We start from the raw sequence: 19,647 nt of genomic DNA, 5'->3' as shown, positions 1-19,647 counted from the left end.
AGATAACACACAGTTGTTCCCTCCATAACGGGCTCATGGCGGATATTGAAAAGACTGAACTGAGAAAATCACCCAACTATCGCGAGCAGGCATACCTTTACTTAAAACACTAATTGTTTCCAAGAAACCGCTCTTAAGTCAAAAATGGCGTAATTTGAAAAAGCAGACCGAAAATTAGTTTTAAAAATTACGTTGCAAGTCGAAGCACAAACCTAATTTTAGATATAATTCACAATTATTCAGGAGATCTGAACGAAATGATTTAAGGCGAAGCCTTCAAACTGGAGGTATGTCTGGTACATCAACCACTCTTTCACTTTCGTGCGTTGCCTTTCAGAGAAGCGCCGGAGAAACGAAGAACTATACGAAGGTTTGTAAAATATTCAAGTGTCAGTGCTGTTTGCTATATTTGTGAAGGTATGATTGAAACAGGACTTTCCTCTAGATGGAAAAATGACAATTGTGGACTAGCCCATATAAGCAACTACAGAGGTTGCTTCACTACCGCCACCATTAAATAAGACGGAACAACCGCTTTCCGGTGTAGGCCTGTATTAATAACAATTTCAAATAGCCCGATTTTGCGTCGAGGTCCACCAAATTGATATCCCTAACAACTATCTGACGTTTTAACCTATAATATCACTCCATATTCGACAGTGTATAGCAGGTCTTCTTTTCCTACCTAAGCCCCTATACCACCTATACTGAATAGGTCAAGAGTTCGGCGATTTAATGACCAGCTGTCATATGATCGCACGATTGACTTCTTCACCGCGTACGCACCAAAATACGCTCAAATGGGTGTAAAATTAAACTTATTTTTGTCACGCATTTTTCCATAAAAAATTGTGTATTTTATCCATGTTTATTCAATATGCGCAAAATTAGAATATTCATTAAACTTAGAATGGAACTTTTTTAGAGATATATGGAAGGTTGATGTTTGGAGTACAAGGAGTTAGAGTTAAATACTCTACATCGATAGTTACTATCCCTTGGCACATTATCATGGTAAATGTCTTCACGGTAATGTGCCGTGCCGTGATAGTAACTATCGATGTAGCATAGAGTGGTAAAATGCAAAAGGTTTCTGCAAGAATACGCAAGTAACAAGCATCAAAGGATCCGCTTTTCCTGACGGAAAGTAGTAACAAGAGTTCAAAGTGGTTACCCCCTGCCTCAGTGATGGTTAGATGGGATGTTAGCTACAGTGGTATCATACGCATGTGTTTTTGCGTAACTGTTCCTGACCGTAGAAATGCATCTTTCAATCTGAAGTATCAATCGGTGCATAACATTTCACTAACGAATTCCTTATCACATCAGATTGGAATTGCGGAATCGGCTTGTTGAAGGCATAAGGTTCTTCCATCTTGAATATGTTAAATTAATTTCATTAGTGACATATGCAACTATTCAGTGAGGATTTTATTGAACAAACGCAACCGAGTTTGAACGTACTAAGCAATATTTTATATGACTAATATCATAAACGAAACGCATTTGTGCTCATTTGAACCAAGTAATATCATTTTCTCCCACTTACGAAATGAAATACTTGCATATGTTGTATGTTTGCTCCAAATATCCCCGGCAATGAAACTTATGTGGTTTTATTCAATGGGATTATAACTGTCATCCCGGGATGATATTTTAACTATTTTACGAATGAGGCTAATTTGCCGATAGCCCTCTATAAGATAACGCCAATCTTTATCAACAATGAATCCTACTTTATTTGCATTAAGAAATCATATTGACTGAGAAGTTTTTTAATTAAACTTAAAGTAATTGTATTTGCCTGTCTTCTCACCTTATGCACTCGTAAAAATCCAATTAAAATTTATGGTAAAACCAACAAACAAATAAGCAGAAATGCAACCAATTCTGGCGTGAAGAGATTAAAAAGTCTCTCAATCACTTTTTAAAACCACGTCAAAAGGTGCGAAAAAACACGCATCATCACACCTGCCTACCTGTTCGTTGAAGTCGTACAAATGTACCTACACCGTCTCATATGCTTATTTATTAATTCGCGTAAACTCACCTTTATCACTGATCTTATTTTTGAGGAGTCGCTTGTTACCGCGTCGATTCAAACCCTTTTGGCAATTGGCACGCGAAAGAGCCCGCTCCACAGTCGAATCAAAATGGAGTGGATATTTGCGTTCCCGGAACTGTAAAATACGGGATGTTAAAAGGTAATTTACATAAGTACGTGGCAGTTACTTTAAAAGGTTATTAATACATGCATTAATGATTTTAATGGAAACAAGGTTTTGACTCCATAAATGGTTTTCAATACGGTGTTGGCGAGTGGCCATGTGGCTAACCATGATTTCATATGGAGGGAAATGCTGGCCAATAAGTGCAACAGTTTTAATTAAAAACATAAAGAATAGAGGTGGTGCGGGGCACATATTGATTCAGTTTCAATCAACTAGTAAACATCTGAACGAAACTTCCCAGTGCAAACTAAATACCATACAATTGGTAACTCTTCCATAAATTCAAATTAAAAGGCTGTCAATTGTATCCATTAACATCACTACAAAAACTCACCAATTTTACGACCGGATCGTCCATTTGAATGTACAATTTCGACAGGTTGAAATCCACTTCAAGTCGCGATGCTTCCTTGCAATCGACAAGCAAGGTTATAACGTTCCTTTGGAATAGGATGGCCAGTGAGCGGATCGTACTTGTTTCGTTCATTTCGGGAATTTCAAAATTCTTCGAAGTCGTTACTGAATTTACATTGATATCGAGGGCTACTCGCTGCTTCTTTCGATCCAAGAAAAAGGAAAGCTTGTGCTTAATCGTGGGGAAGTCGATCATAAATAGGGCCTCAATTGCAATATGCGACTTTCGACGAGGTCTGTTGGAAGATAAGACAATGAAATTTGTTTTGTTTTCAAAAATAAAATGAAAAAAAGTCGCAGTAATATTCGGTCACGGCATTATAGAAGAATGAACGCACCAAATAGCGGAAAATAAAGCTTGATTCGTAATTATTTTTTCATAATAACAAAAATAGAACCCTGCAAAATACACATATATATCCAAACAAAACAAAAAAACAAAACAAACCAGGAAACCAAAAGCTGGACACTTCAGGTATGAACGGTTTGGTGTATTTCCTATATACATAACAAAATATTCGATTGGACGTTTGTCCCACTTGTGACTAACTTGTAATGTCAGACTAGCGTGATTCTGAGACTCGAAAGTCATTTCAGAAAGTTTTTAGTAGAGACAATTTTCATCTATCATATTATATTGTTAATAACAGTGCGATTTCCACTAAACTTCCAGCACATTTCAATAGGACAACGCGGTGATCCATGTTTCGAACCAAACTACAATTTTTTAGGCGTTGAAAAATATCACATTGTTGGAATGGCCGCCGCTCTAAACCCGATAGAAAATCTGTAGATGACTTTATTTAACCGCATTTATGCTGAAGGGCGCAAGTACGAGACTCTATCAGCTCTGAAACTTTTCAGTGAACTGAACTGGAAAAAAGTTGGAAAAATTTAAATTTAAATTTAATTTTAATTTTTAAATTTAATGAAAAGACGTGTAATGAAAAGTACTATAACACGACAGATAGTTAACCGATTTTACTAAGATTCTGATTTCAACAAAACCTTAATAAACGAAGCATACAAATGATTTATGCTAGAACGAAGCACGAGGACGGAGAGAGAAAATTAAGGAAATTGCCCAGGAGCAACAAATAAATATTAAGCAAAAGGAACGAAAACATTTTGTTGAGGAATTGGAGAAAATTGGCGTCAGCATTGCGAGCAAAGCAAAACAAGCCTGCAAAGTAGTGAAGAATCCAAGTCGTGGATATCTATTCAAAACCACTCTTTGTAAAAGCAAAAACAAGCGGGAAATGAGCGTCTTATTTCAAAGAACTCCTCAATCCCTCGCACACAACTCAATATCCGAAACCAACAAGAAGGTATGGATCACTGTAGTATAGTAAGTAGTACCCACACTCAATGGGCCGGACTTGCGCGGAATTGGGAAGCTAATCCGTACACATCATAGGGACTAAACCACATATAGATACTACCAGATCTTGAGGGCCTATGATGTGTACGGATAAGCTTCCCGAATACATTCGCAAATCCGGTTCATTGAGTATGGGGGCTGCCTATTAGATATACCGTGATTTGGGTAACATTCGGGTACCTACAACGATATTCGATAGGAGAATAGAACGAAAACCGGTGGGAAACCCCCGAACGTGGTGTACAGATTCTGTTTATGAAGAGAGCGCATCAATGCTCGGATTTCGAAATTGGAGGAAGGACATTTTTAAAGCCAAGGCTCCAAATGGGCCGTGAAGCCTCGGCGACGACGTAATTGGGTAAATATCTTAAGAATTAGCTCCATTTGTCATGTTTTTTTTTGAAAAAACTGGACTTTCTTTGATGACCAATATATTATTATTTATTATGAACTTAATTTATGTGTTTTATTGTTATTTCCACATAGCCAGCAGTACTGCTGCAGGTCAACGGGCAAAACAGTGCTGATTCTTTTGAGGCACTCTTTCGTATCGGCTTAACAAACTGAGTGATCGAAAAGAGTTGATTCATCGGAAGTAGTCATATTCTATACCATCAGCTCAGGTTACGTGCAATTTATGGGATCATAGTGAATTCGTGAAGATTGCGATGAAGTGCTTAAATTCGATCATGAAAAGGCGCGGGCCAATGAACTTGAGGAGTGGTATTCGGGTGGTCGACAATCCATTATCGAAAGAACAAATAATTTCCGCTGGTCGAGGTACGCACCTGAAACCGGAGAGGCTGGGAAAATCGCAACACTTTTCGAAGCCTGCTACCTATTATATAGCCCAAAGTTGTTCCGAAGTATTGTTCTGAAATATTATAAACTTACACCACTCCATGCCCATGGAATTTTCCTATTGTCCACAAAGTTGGCTGAATGAATGAAAAAAGGGAAAACCGAAAACGAGGCTTTGTAAAGCGCGACAAGAGGAGGAACGGTGCCTATGATGAGTTCTTTGAAAACTAAGCAACAAATCACGCGGTTAACTTTGTTGGGATACTTGGTTGGTTGACTTATTAAATGTAGTTATGCTGCAAGCGGTGAAAATAAGACTTCCACAATGGTCAGGTAACAGAAGCCACTACAAACGACAATGCTTTCGACCAGTATATCACATCAAAAAAGAACTTGAAGGTGATTGTAAGCCTTTTGAGGAAGGAAGGGAACTTCACCAATTAAACAACATTTGCTAATTTTTTACCCTCCGCGAATTGTATGGCAAACTGCCGTAACATGCAGGATGCGCACTGCCCCTTGAAACAGAAACGAAAAGGAAGGTCTCTGCAAGGTTTTCACTTCCACTTGTCCGAAATTACTGCGACTCTGAAATGAACGAAAGAAAGGGTTGTTCGTCAAGATTCCGAAGAACTGTTCGACAATTGGTGGGGGATATTCGCATATTCCCTCAATAATAGTTAAAATGATCTTCGAACGCACCATCAAAAGTTTGATCGGTAGAGAACACCACAAAAGCTTGATCGAGAGAGAGAGCAGCTCCTCCATTAATCACATTAAAGCTTTTAATTATTAATCTTGACGCGAAATCCCGTCAATTTTTAACCGTATTACATCCGGTGAAGTTCCTGCTTTTGTGGAAGAGCTTTTTAGTTACCGTAATATGCGGATGCGGACTACTCCTCAAAGCAGAAGAGAAATCATTTTAGCCATCAATGTACCCAAACGGAGTAAAACCGCGGGATTGAGGGTCTCCCCGTAGAGTTGTTTATCGCTCCACCTGCAGTTACTGCAGATCTGCTGCTTCCCCTCGTACGGAAATCGTAGAAATCCGAGCCCCTTTCCAGAAAGTGGAAGAAGGAGATGATCGCCAAGATCCCGCAGAAGAGAACCCGCTTTGAATGTGACAAATGGAGGGGTATTTGCGTGCTCCTTGCGTCGCCAAGATAATAACTAAAATAATCTTGGAACGTATCAAAGAGCATCTCCAAAGCTTCATCGACAGAGAGCAGGCTGGTTTCCGCTCCAGATCCGCCTATATTCACCACATCAACACTCTATGGACCATTTTGGAACAGCGTACAGAGTTTAGATCTTCGCAGCACTCGCTCTTCATCAATTTACGGTAAGTTTTCGATCATGTTAATGGCGAGTGTATCTGGAATGCTCTACGTAGGAGGAGCATCCCGGAGAAACTAATAGCTGTTATCAGAGAGACATATGATGGCGCAAAATGTCACGTGCTGCATCGAGGTAAAATTTGGGAGGATTTTGAGGTTGAAAGCGGAGTACGCCAGAGGCGCATCTTGTCACCGATATTATTTCTTCTTGTTATCTGTGGCGTTTTCCACGCTGCCTTGCCCGGACGTAGAGAAATTCAATTGCTCAAACATTTCGACTATGCTGATAACAACTGTTGGCGCTTTTACTGGGTCATGGCTAATATTATTACTTCTTGTTATCGATGACATACTTCATGCTAGCTTGTCGGAAGAACATGGAGGAATTCAAACGTAGCCAAATGGCTCTAGATTTGTAAAGAGAGGCAAGTAGAGTTGTACTGAAATTAACACCAACAAAACCAAGGTTCTCAGCCTGACGGGTCATCGCACTCTCCCTATCTGCACTAATGGCCAGAGCATCGAAAGCTTCGATCAATTTGTGTAGGAAGCGTGGTTTCTGTGGACGGTGGCACCGAGCAGGATGTCGCTCGACACATTAACAGCGGTAGATCCTCTTTCCGTGCCTTGTCTGAAATCTGGAAATGAACTTACCTCAACACCATGATCAACTTGAAACTGTTCTGTGCTAGTGTCCTTTCTGTGTTGCTATATGGGAGTAGCACACGGAAAGTGAGTTCCATTGTTACTCAAAAACTCCAAGCTTTCGCCAAGACCTGTCTGCATTGTATCATCGGATTACGCTGGCTCGACACTATCTCAAATGGAGAATTTTGTCGACGCACAAACCTGCCAGACGTACGCAATGTGATTGGAAGACGGATGTGGTAGTGGATGGGTGACACATTAAGGAGGGGTGACAATTGCATTGCTGGCTAAGTTTTGTGCGATATTCCCCAACAAATGGTGAAGGGCAACTATATATTATTAATTTCAAGGAATTTTTCTACCATCGAAAGTTATGCTATCTAATAAAACAGCCGGCCGAAGCAGCTTGAGCACATTTAAGTGAACCGCCAACGGCGCCTCGCTGTTTAACATGGAAACACATCTTTCAGTAACAGTTACCATGCCTCGTGAGTGGACTGGTTTTCGGCTAGAAAGCAACAGTTTATAGTTAGAATGCACAAACGCCCTTCCTTAGCGGATTTGAGATTTGATTTTGTACGGTAATAGAAGATTCAATGACAGTACGCGCTCGTACTCCTTGGGGAAGAATGTTTTATTTCTCAAGCATTTCAAAACTCACGCCACCATTCCACCAGCAGAAAATAGGTGGACAGGAGAAAATAGAGAATTTGATGATCACGGAGCGGTAATTAATTTCGGGAAGATTTTCCATCATATAGCATATATATGTATGTATAGGTGATTTCGATGTAAAAAATTGATAAAAGTGAGAAAAGTGAGAATTGTAAAATGGCCTTCACAAACAAACAGGAGCGAGGTCAGCACACCGACTTTGTGATATCGCTAATATTACGTAGTTGATTCTGTAACATCACTAAAGCTGGAAGGCGTTGTACCCTATTATGTACAGTAGTTTTTCCTGTTAATATGCCCTACGATTGCTATCTGAAGTAAGGAAAAAAGCCATAAAAGCTTCCTGGTTTCAAACTCTAGTTAAATTAGGAAAGTTCGTCCTGCATGAGCATTTCCGCATGAAATGAATTCAAATCCCAATAGTATTCTTCGAACAACAACACCGGTCTGGCAAAAATTAAAACATTTTTTCCTTCCATGTAATATAAACGCAAGGTGGCTGGAAAACATTTATCGATTTACAGCACTAGCAGTATGTATAGAGTTTGGTTTTATTATACTTTATGCTCTGTTTCTAGATGAATACATAAAAGTTAAGAAATGAGTAGGAATCAGACCCTCTGGAAAACATGTGCTTTGTTTCACCGGGTGGTATCTATTTTATGCCCACAAAAAACTAGAATGAGGAGAACTACGAGTACTTGTCAAATATCAATCTCAGTAACGCAGAGCTAAATTGGCATAATTGGAGCAGAGGTTACGCCATTGACTATGTTATGTCTATTGATCCATAAATAGATGATAAGGATGAGTAACCAGTAGTGATACTTAATGAATTGGAAAATATTGCTCATTGGATCTGAAGCTGCTTGTGGTAAGAGGTATTATAAAAGCATACTTAACAATTCTTTTATTAAAAATATAACGGTCCGTGTTGGATAAAAGAAAATGTATCTTAGATAGATTATTCATTTTCGAGTCATATTATTCAGAGAACACGAAATGACTGAGTTGTGCGTTGTGACCTTAGTTTTGGCAGTTTCTTCAGACGAAATAGAAAGCACTGTATTGATAATAGTCAACGTCATACGTTTCACACAAAGCGTTCAACATTATTAGCACCTAAAGCAAATACAAACAAGTCGAAATACTGGAAGCTGGACGCTTCGGATATAAAGGCTTTGTGTTTATCATGTGTGAGATGTTTTTTATCCAGTCGTACGCAGTTAAAAATTCAAAATATTCCTTGATATTGTGGCGCGGCAGGATTCGCAGCATTCGAAATTTATTTCGAATGTTGCGAATGCGGACAAATTGATGGCACGGAACTCTCCACTTGTTTTAGAACTCATCACGGGAGTGGAGGACTAGCGGTGAGAAAATGCCGTTGGTTGAGACAGGGAAAGACCGCACGGAAATAAGCCAGTCTCTTCTGTCTTAACCACCAAGAAGGATAGGTATTAGCTATTGCGGTGCTGTGCCTCATAATTTCTTTACGTTATTAAGTGCGGTTATTAGATAAAAGTGATTTTTACGATTGTTTATAATACTTTGCCTACTTAGTGATAGCTTTTAATCAATCATTTTACCTAATATAAGTATTACTATCAATTCGATTATAACAATTGACTTTTGCTCTATCATTAAGCACAGCAATATCGTCCAATCTAGTCAGAATGGACAATGTCACTTATCACGAAAAGAATTGCAGTTGGATGAAGTTCACGGATTGAAGGCGGGACTTGTTAGACTTAGATTCCCACGTCGTTTCACTTTAATTTGGCTCGTGATACTCCACGCCTTTATACGTGACTCAGATAACAGCTCTATGTCTCTAAACTCTAATTCTTGCTTCATATGAGTTCATTTTATATGATGATGATTCCAGTGAAATACACAACTTTTTCCTTCTGTAGTAATAGCTGAATTGTCCTTAGAATGATGTCCTATATTTTGCAAAATTTTGTAGTTCCAGAATGAACTTAAGGTAAATTTCCAAAATATAGTAATATGCTATTATTAATTTTATTTGTGCAGATATCGATATGCGATATATTTTCACGCGTAGATTTTGTATAGATGCATCACTATCATTTTTTTCTGATTTTTCGGTTGGATAGGTTCTGAGAACGAGACCTGTTGCATACCCCCGCCTCCCTTAAACCTAAAATAGAATGACAAAATTCGCTGCATGTGTAGCGGTCCAAAGACCACATATTCTCATCAAATTTCGTATGACAGACTGTCTCTCTGCCAGAGACTTACGGACAGATATTGAATAGACTTAAAAAGGCTTGCTTTTACATCAAACCTTAACAAGTCGGGACACCGGAAGCTAGACGCTTCAGGTATGAAAAGTTTTATGTATTTCTTTTATAAAGAGATTTGAGTATGCATTTGTTCCATTAGCATGTAGCACGTAAAATGAAAATAGCCGCTTTCAAGTGATTCATAGTCTTGAATTTGCATAGAAACGACAGCTTTGACCTGGTATAACTTTGTTAGTAATAGCGCGATTTTCACCAAATTTGGCAGGATCGTGCTCTATACTGTAGCTTACATTGCTGTTGTTGCTTTTGTGATTCTAGGGTGAACTTAAGGGGGGTTTCCTGTCAATTACTGAAAATTATAGTAATATACTATTATTAACTTTATTTGAACAGGTATCGGTATGGAGGGTATTTCGGAGCCTAGGCATCATATAGTGGCAGCCCACTGATTTTTTTCAGATTTTTCGGTTTGAAAGTTCCTGAGAATGGGTTCGTTAAAAAAATAACCACTTTCAACCGCTCGCACTCCCCACATTTTTAAAGAAAGTCAAAACTAAGAGCGGCTTCGAAAAGTACTAACCGAGACCTTTAATTTGATGCCCCACATGGCTATATTTGATGAAAAAAAAATTTACACCCCCCCTTTTGCATGTATGGAGACCTCCTCTTAAATTCGATGTAACTCACTATATGCGTGATCATTCACAGTTCCCACCTTTCTACCAAATTTGGTGTTAATAGCTATAACCGTCTCTGAGAAAAATGCGCGTGACGAATAGACAGACAGACAGACGGACATACAGACAGACAGTAAACCGATTTTAATAAGGTTTTGTGTTTACACAAAACCTTACAAAGGAGTGCTTTAAACTTACAAATTGCTTCGGTCACGTTGCTCCCAGGAGCAGAGTTGAGGCAGATTTTAGAGAGCGATTGTTTTAGATTCAATGCCGTTCTAAATGAGGGATCCTTTGTGAAATTCACTCTGAAAAGTCAGAGAGAAATTCTCCCTACCAGTCCGAAACTATGCAATAATTACAAAAAAATTTTAAATTTTCATCAGAACAGATTTTTGAAGATAAATGTAATAAAGTGTAACTAATGATACCTTGTATCCAAGAACGATTGAATATGCTTTTGTTCACTGATGCAAGTCACGCAGTGTCAGATTTTCCTTTCACTTTTCAACCCATTTGCCCTAACATATTCTTCCAATTTTGTTGATTTCTATCCTATTCATCCTTACATTATCCATTGTTCAGTTTTGTAATCCTTTTATACTTTTTGCAACTCATGTTCAAGTAGTTACCTTACAACAGCCATTCAATTGTTGCCAGAAAGGAAGGACTACAGAAGAGCTCAAAACATCTTTGAACACATTTTTCATTCATGCATACAATGTAGATAGCTACGTAATTCATACCAGAATTTATGGGGCGACTGATATACAATTTTTCATATTTTCAGTTCACTGGATTAATATTTGTATAGAAACGAATTTGAACATTTTTGAAAGCTAATAAGATGACAATATACTTGCTTATTTACTAAAAGTACGATAATTCAAGGAAGAAACACAAATTTTCTATTTAGTAGAGACGAGAAAACTTTTACATTATTCCCACAATAACGTCTCCTTCGGTGTTCACCAACGAAGCGCTCCTTTGCCACTCCTCTTTGTCCTTTTCACTGACACAGGAAATCCAGCGTTCTAGGCAGATACTCCTTTCTTAAGAAGGGAAATCACATAAAGAGCTTATTTTCACGTACTTTTTTGAGATTATTCTTAGTGGGAAGAATTGATTGGAGTTCAATCAAATTTGGGCCTTATGTTAGTTATATTTTGGACAGCTTTTGAATTAAATTAATTTGGAATAATTAAAGCCAGAAAAAAACAAACAAAAGTCTTAGTCTGCTGAAGCGAATAACTAGAATTCCTCAACTGAGTGACGTGAAAATCCAAATTTTTTCTGAAACTAAAAGGGTTTTAACTTTGTTTTGCCAACTTCTTTCCTAAGAATATGAACCTTTCAGATACCACTACAAATTTTCAACATTAAAGATTTTCCAGGTGTTGAAAAAAATATTTCGATTTCAATCACCAGTTTTAAAGTTTTGTGTAAAATAAAACCTTACTTCCACTATTCACTCTCCTACAAAAAAAATGAATGTCTTCTTCACTGTATGAGTAAATTCCTATTAATTTTAGATTAAGCAAAACCAATATGACACATAAACAAATGTATTAGCTCTAGTTTTTCTGATTAAATTAAAGATTTTCGTTATGCTAAATATAAATTACATTACAAATAATTTGGTTCATTTTAGATTCTCAATTGTTAAAGAAAACATAACAGGTGGTTAAATTTATGAAGAATGAGTAACAGGCCCATGAGATGGTTGTCTTGTAAGTGACCTCTGGACCATCCCTACTTTTAAACCAGCAGTAATCTGCAGGAATGGCTTCATTCTAGCGACCCTGAAATCCCCGTTGTCTTGATTGAACCTTTTCAGATGCTCGTTACTGACAGCTGCACAATTAGATGGAAAAAATCGAGTTGAGAGTGGAGAAAATGGATTTTAGGGACATGTTAGATCAGAACTGGTGGTATTTTTGTGAATGTAGTTATCATCTCTTTTAGTTTTAGGGACTAAAAGAGATGATAACAATGATAATCCACGAATATCTCCTTTGAGAGCTTTCTTTTCTCTCTCTTCCAAAACTAAGTCGAAGGAGGGATCCTCCACAGTTGGTGAATTTTGGGACCAACAAAAATGAGTTCCTTGATTTTGCATCACTTAATCTTGGGAATTTTTCTCTTAAGTATTTAAAAGCTTGCCCTTCTCTGTTCATGGCTTTAACAAAATTTCTCAGTAAACCCACTTTTATATATAAGAGTGGAAGGAAAATTATTAAGATTTCTTGCAATATGCCTGCCTAAGAGTATAGCAGTCACTTCTAGACCGCCACAAAATTTCCACTTATCTTCAGCATATTTGATTGAGTCAAGGAGGGCTGTCATACTGAACTGCATGACCAATAGGAGGCAAGACGGCTTTCAAACAAAGCTTGAAAGAACCTATGAACAACCTCAATTCGGTTGGATCATGCCTCAAATTCCAACTTTTCATTAAATTATTAATTTTACAACAAAAACCAAATTGTTTTTCTTCTCGAAAAAGGAAGCACATCTCGTTGACGTTTTCGGTACATGGTGACTCCGACATCATTTTACAGAATATGCCATTGCTGTAACCTTGATACTAAAAGTTCCGCTTTTTCTTCTGACAAATCAACGTCTTGAATCAGAGTAATCTGACTCCGATCGAGTCAATTTGTGCGAATGATCATTCTTTTCTTCTAAATCAGGTTCATGTTCTTCCACACTGGCTTCATTGTTTAGTTCTAACTCATGAATGTGAACTGAGAACTGGGACGCTGTATGAAAGAAGAATCGGTCGAATAGCAGGTGGTAAATTATTTGGTATTTGAATTTTTTTCATTGACAATCCTGCTTTTATAGGCGGAGTTCAACAAAAATAGCAATCATCTAAATGGTTAGTAGGCTCTCGTCAAACGATAGGTACAGCAAAGGCCATTGATTTTTTTTGCCTTTCAGCCATTCTAATAATATTACTGAATATGAACTGCAACATATATGTGAAGCCCATGGCTTATTCTGATCTCCTACTTTCATACCAAAATAATGGCGATGGGCACTCTTCATCAAAGGTGCCAAATTGCGTTTCTGTGCTTGGATTTACACATTTTCGTAGCATGCTAATGTTACAGTTTTTGTCATAAGAACGCTATAAAACTAGATATTATGTATCAATAACGACAAAAATACTGTGAAATTTACCGTGGCAGTTATAATATCAATTATAAAAATTTATAATTTATATTTATTTGCATTTTGACAGCCAACAGGTGCGCCAATATCATAAATCAAATTTCCTACAGACCGAATATACAAAATATATGAGCAGACAATATTCGAGATTGTCACTAGTATCTTAAACCTCATGTATTAAATTTTGAATTTAGCAGATGAATAGAAAATACACTATTTTTCTGTCCGAAACATTTACATTGTTGGATAGTGTTATGCAAAAAATACCCTGAGAAATATTGATATAATGTCATCCCCTCCCATTCCATAATATTCTTTATAACTTTGTAAAGGATCATTTCTCCAATTGGTTCATTAATTTTGAATTGGAAATGTAAAAAGTCATTTCGCGTTTGAAAAGTCCTCTTCCAGATATGAAATCTTTCACTCCATATTAGGAAAAAAAAAATATAGTTGCAACAAATCAAATGTACTCGTACAAAGGACTAATGAGAAGTATTTATAAATTCACTTTTAGATACCACTATAAGATTACGTAAGGACATAAAGCTACTGCCTCTTGGGCACTCGAGAGTGAACCCGATAAGCTCTCGGTTCTGCCCCCCCCCCCCCCCCAAAAGTCTAAAAGAATGCATATTTCGAAGGGCGCGTCGAACAGTTTCCATACAATAGGAATCAGTAATAAAACCGCATTATATAATTAACGGCGAAATTTTGAAAATCTGGGAGAACCTGTCCCAATGAAAATCGATAAAAATTGAATACGCTAGATTCAAAAATTTGTAAAATTTCCAAAATTCAAAATTTATCGCCAAAATTAGGTGCCTGCAGTAGATTTCCAGCAAAACTAAATTGAATGAATTAGCTATAGGTCGGTTGGAGAACCTGTGTACTACGACTAACCGATTGCAGTACGCCAGCGCGTTAGTGGTATAACTCCCTATAGTTTCGTCTGAAATGAGGCCATTCTCGAGTTTGGGCGCAATTTATGTATGTTCATTTATTTGTATTCCTTGAATTTACATCCACCTTTTAATGAGGCTAATGACTATATGAATTTACATGATCGATATCGAAAAATTTGCGAATCTTGCCCACTAGCTGGCTGCAACCATGCAATCAAAATGTTTTAAATTTGAACACATTTTATTCAATTCTGATTGAAGAATCTTATTTTTTGAAAGGAGGCTCCAAATGGAATTGTTGGAAATAGCTTTCACCGGTGGACGTGGCCTGTAGTAGTTGGATGTACTCTCCATTTCAAACTTGTGAGTCATCTGATATTAGGAATATTTGATCCTGACTTAGCGAAAGTAGTTGGTAAGCAATATAATTCATGGGCGTGACGTGCCCATTCTCCAAGTACCTTCTGCTTATCATGTAAGGTGACTAAACGGAATGGAAACACTCTATGTGGGTTAGTAAGCTGAAAATTTCGGTACAACATATTTGGTACAGAAAAGTCAAAGAGTCAGTCTTAGACAGTGATTGAATTTGCGACTACGAACTCTGGCTAAGGAAAAAGATCCTCTTTCTAGAAGGTAAACACGCTGCACGGTAATGACATCGAGAGCCCTCAGAAACCAGTAGGCGGTCACCCACGTTTACGTGTCGTCAGTGCTTCTGCTCGTAGAGATAAGCCGTTTCCACGATCTAATTTTCGTCAAGTGGGAGGAAACTATTCTTGTTGTGGAACGATTAAAAATAAGAACAAACCGCCGGAGGTGCTGATAAGCATCACATCCCTTTATCTCTGGCGTGGATGAATATCCCGACCATCTTGCACAGCGCCTGGCGGCATTCGACCATCATTCTCAATTGTACAACATCCCTTAAGGTCCGACCGGATGCTATGGCATACCAACCAATGTGCAAAAGCTATGTAAAGCTGAACGATCTTCTTCCTGCGGATTTTTTTGTGATACGACCTGCAGTTTCTGCAGAGGTACCAGTTCCACACATACGTAAATCGTGGGAAACAGTTTATATATTGGAGAAGGGCAGTATTAATACCTCGAAAACTTCATCGATGAGGAATAGGTTGGTTTTCAATCGGGAGCCTGCTATATTGACCACACAACCAACCTTCGTCTCATTTGCAATGTGGGGAGTTAAGGTAATCGCTATCTTATTATGACGACGCGCAAAGTGTCTTGTGCTCTGAGCGGAATTATTTCCTTTCATTATAGGTGACGTCCTGAACATTTCGTTGGCTGGATGACGCGGAGGAATTTAATGGACACTATTATCTTTTTTGAAACATCTCTATAGACAAAAAATTACAGCAGTATTGTCATCTTTTATCTAAAATCTTAAAAGCCAACGATCTCACCACCAATATCAAGTTGAGGACGTCAGTCGATTTGAGAGAGGTAGGGGAACTTCGTGATGCTGGATGAAACAAATATAAATAAATAAATAAATAAATAAATGTATTTTTATCCCGATTTCAATCAAACGCTTATATTTTAGGTTTTTTAGTTTTAGGTGTTGTAAAACATTTCTGCTTTCTTTGAAATGTATTGCCATAAACCAACCATTGTGCGAATGCATCACAACAAAAACCAGGAATGATTCTTGGCCGTAGAAAAATGCTCCATTTTTGTTCCATTCCCGGAAATATCGAATAGAAAAAGAAGCGTAGATAGATAAAATGAAAAAAAAAACGTAAGGAGTCTTTCCTTTTCCTATTCCATAGCTAAGACAACTGGTCGCCGATATAAAAATGTGAAGTATTTCAAAAGTTTGCTGCTTTCTTAGACGAAAGTGTTGGATGTTTACTTTGCGGTTTAAATCTGAATAAGAATATGATTATAATCTGTTGATTTTCCATATACGATATTTAAAATATTTTTCCATTTAAAAAATATCCAAACGCCATTTGATATATATTCGGATTCCGAGAATTTTCTGAAAAAATAAATTCTTATAAAATAGTTCGAATCTTCTTATTATTTGGTGGTCTTGAATAATGTTCGTGAGAATAAAAGTTATTGCTTTTCACACATTGACAACACAATAATATATCAAAAAATTAAATGTATTCTTTAGTCAATCAAACGCACGAAATGAGAATTGACCAAAACTAGAAGGTCGAGCAGAACGTACTGATGAACGTTCAAGCAGTGGTTTAACATTTTATAATGTCGTTATGATAATTTGAATAATAATTCCATTTTTTATATTCGGGCATGCGCCAAAAACCAAACTTGCCAATTCATAAATCAGCGACTTATGTTGGTTACCATTTTTGTAGCTGGAAACACTCAACTTTTGTATCTTTTTCATTATCATGCGTGCGTGGGTGCATGGCTTCTGTCTATATGATCCAGTAAATCCATAGGAAACGCCTACGAAAAATTGATTCCAAGGAAAGTTTGGATTTGGCTTTTTGCCGTTCAATAAATCAGAAGCAAAGACTGTCGTTGATTTTCTAATTTTATGAATATGTTTGATTTGGAAAATCCAAAGTTTACCACAAATGAATGACGCGATTCTTAGCTTTATTTTATAGATGGATAATTTTCTTATTTTGCACAGAGTTAGCCTCCTGTTTGTTATTAATGTTTGAAAAGGTTGCAGTGGGCAGGTATCGACGATGGAGTATTAAACCTAGAAAACGCCTGCTAAACAGTGGTGAAAGCGTAGCATAGGTTGAAGGGCGAGAATGTGGATTTGTTCCCACGATGGAGCATAAAATCTTGCAAACGCCAGACTTTGGCTGTGCATACTGCGTTTGCGAGGCAAATTTCGAAATATAAGCCGTAATAATGTTCACGCCCCTACAGGTTTTTGAATTCGAAAAGTACATTGAGCAACTGCACCAGGCGGGGAAGTATTACCAACAAGTCAGCAGGATGAGGTCTTATACATTTCGATGCACACCCTGCCGGGACAAAGAGAGAAATCTGACTTTCGACCGAATTGGCATATTGTAGCTTTTGATGAGCTACTCAACAACCAAATATCGGAGAGTTGGAGGTTCTACCAGCTAAATACAAGAGACAGATACTGCCACCACCAAATATGAAAGAGACAGTCCATGCAATCCATCGGCTTAAGAACCGTAAGTTGCCAGGGGCCGATGGAATTAGAGCCGAACTGGTTAAATATGGACTTACTACATCAACCGATTCATCAACTTATGCTCAAAGTGTGGGACAGGGAATCAATGCCTGATGACTAGCAATGAAGCATTATTTGTGCCACAATTAAAAAGGGAGATATCACATAGTACAGCAATTATAGAGGTATCACGTTGCTAAGTGCTGTCTATAATATGTATAGGCGAAAAAAAATGCTTGAAATTTTTAAAGATGTTTCTTGCAAGAAAGAAGGATAGTGGACATCTGAAGAAAATAACTGAGACTCTTGACCGTCATGTTACATTGTGTCGAAAGGTGGAAAACCAAATGTTGATCCTTTCGATTGCTTTATTGTTGCAGCAATAACTGCACGACAGCGCTGTAGCGCTGAAGTCAACAAACCAAGAAATCATATTCATTCGAAATCTCGCACACTCTTACTCATTTTCTATAAGGTATGGCACAATATCATATATGAAATACATATATAATATCATATGTAACATATAATATAAAGATTAAAAATACATTCGTATATTAACGGAAAAAATCTTTTTCGCCACTGCATTCTCCGACATCTTGCTAGGCCGGATAGCCCATATGCCCAGAATATCAGCGGCCATTACCGAAGATACTTCCCTCCACGCAAAACAGTTAATAAATCAGATTTTCCCTGTGCAGCAAGCGATGAAAACATTGTTGGAATATGGCCATGAGTTGCACCTTCTTTGATCGGCTTGAAGGCCACCTACGATAGCAAAGCCAGGGTAAAACTGGATACGACCATGGAAGAATTCGGTATACCGGCGAAGTTGATAAGACTGACTTGGCTGACCCTGACTGATGTGCGAGTGCTCATAAAAGCAGCTGCATCACTCTGGAGACCACTCGATATCAATAACGGTTTAAGAAAAGGAGATGCCCTATCGTGCATACTTTTTAATCTGCCCCTGGAAGAAGTGATCTGCAAGAGGTACCATCCTCTTTAAATTGACGCAGGCGCCGCGAGATTTTGGGCTGCACACCAATTAAGTCAAGAAAAAATATATGGTGGCAACGTCAGCATCATAAACCAAAAAGGCAACGACATCAAATGACGCTGGCCAAATGAAAATAATAAAAATAGAAGACTACAACTTTGATACCGTTGATAATTTCTCCTAGCTTTGAAAATCACAACTAATAACAGTTACAACAAAGAGAGCCAACAGCCTATTCAGCTTATAAAAATTGTTCCGCTCAAAATGTCTCACCATACGGTGAAAGACCTTACTGAACTCTACAAGAGAATGGAGGATTCCGTAGCCTATATAATGATAAAATTTATGAGCGATATCATGCGTTGTTTGGCTCACTTAATCCGTAAGGATTACGATGATTCGCAAAGTCTATGGTAAGAAAAGAAGACGTAGGCCAGGGGGAATTGGTGGATCTCAGCGGAAAACTTATTAAGGCAGACCGATTACCGATTTTTGTGCTGATTTTCGATTCTGCGATTATTCAATCGCGATGGCGTGATCTTCCGAACAAAACTAAAACCGAAGTACTTTACTATACACGGTGATCGCTGAGAAATGTAAAATGGAAAGTTTTCTAATGGAATTGATTGTTACCGATTGTCTCAAGACGGAAAAGAATCGAAGTGAATTTAGATGAATACAATGTAAAGAAACTAAGTTATTAAAATGACTCAAGAGGATAATTCATGAAAAGTGATCATATGCAGGTCAATTGGCACTTAAGGGGTACTGTTTTGAAATTGCTCGAAAAGCCCGTCAAAAGTAAACTCGCTAAAACGATACGTGCTGCCGAAGACTTATTCTTACGGAAGTTCCGCTTTAGAGTGGGGAGATTGACAGCCAGTGCTGTCATGTAAGTTGTAGACGCCGTTCGTCCATCAGAGATACACAGCCGCCGATCTTGACGGGTGCTCCTCGTAACGCCTAAC

At 37.9% G+C, this 19,647-nt stretch overlaps 2 protein-coding genes across 7 annotated transcripts in view; one reads left to right on the top strand and one right to left on the bottom strand.

Moving 5' to 3' along the window:
* LOC119651094 (cartilage oligomeric matrix protein) overlaps positions 1-19,647 on the bottom strand; it is a 213,232-nt gene that overhangs the window by 85,257 nt on the left and 108,328 nt on the right. For all 6 annotated transcript variants that reach the window (XM_038054447.1, XM_038054451.1, XM_038054448.1 and 3 more), the window contains exons 5-6: positions 2,566-2,881; positions 2,051-2,180 (exon numbers count right to left, since the gene is read on the bottom strand). In XM_038054447.1, coding sequence (XP_037910375.1) covers positions 2,051-2,180; positions 2,566-2,881 — 446 coding nt within the window. The remainder of the gene's footprint in view (positions 1-2,050; positions 2,181-2,565; positions 2,882-19,647) is intronic.
* Positions 15,048-15,852, top strand: LOC119651096. The gene is made up of 2 exons (XM_038054453.1): positions 15,048-15,730; positions 15,804-15,852. Exons 1-2 carry the CDS (start codon positions 15,377-15,379, stop codon positions 15,813-15,815), a joined length of 366 nt encoding a protein of 121 aa, XP_037910381.1. The 5' UTR covers positions 15,048-15,376; the 3' UTR covers positions 15,816-15,852.

The sequence above is a fragment of the Hermetia illucens genome, chromosome 3, assembly GCF_905115235.1.
Source record: "Hermetia illucens chromosome 3, iHerIll2.2.curated.20191125, whole genome shotgun sequence".
In the NCBI taxonomy this organism is placed as follows: domain Eukaryota; kingdom Metazoa; phylum Arthropoda; class Insecta; order Diptera; family Stratiomyidae; genus Hermetia; species Hermetia illucens.
The sequence above is the reverse complement of the archived record's forward strand: the minus strand, read 5'-3'. Positions and strand labels throughout refer to the sequence as shown.

What these genes read in the sequence shown, in the direction of transcription:
- LOC119651096 (XM_038054453.1), top strand. Translation starts at nt 15,377, where the DNA reads ATGAATATCCCGACCATCTTGCACAGCGCCTGGCGGCATTCGACCATC.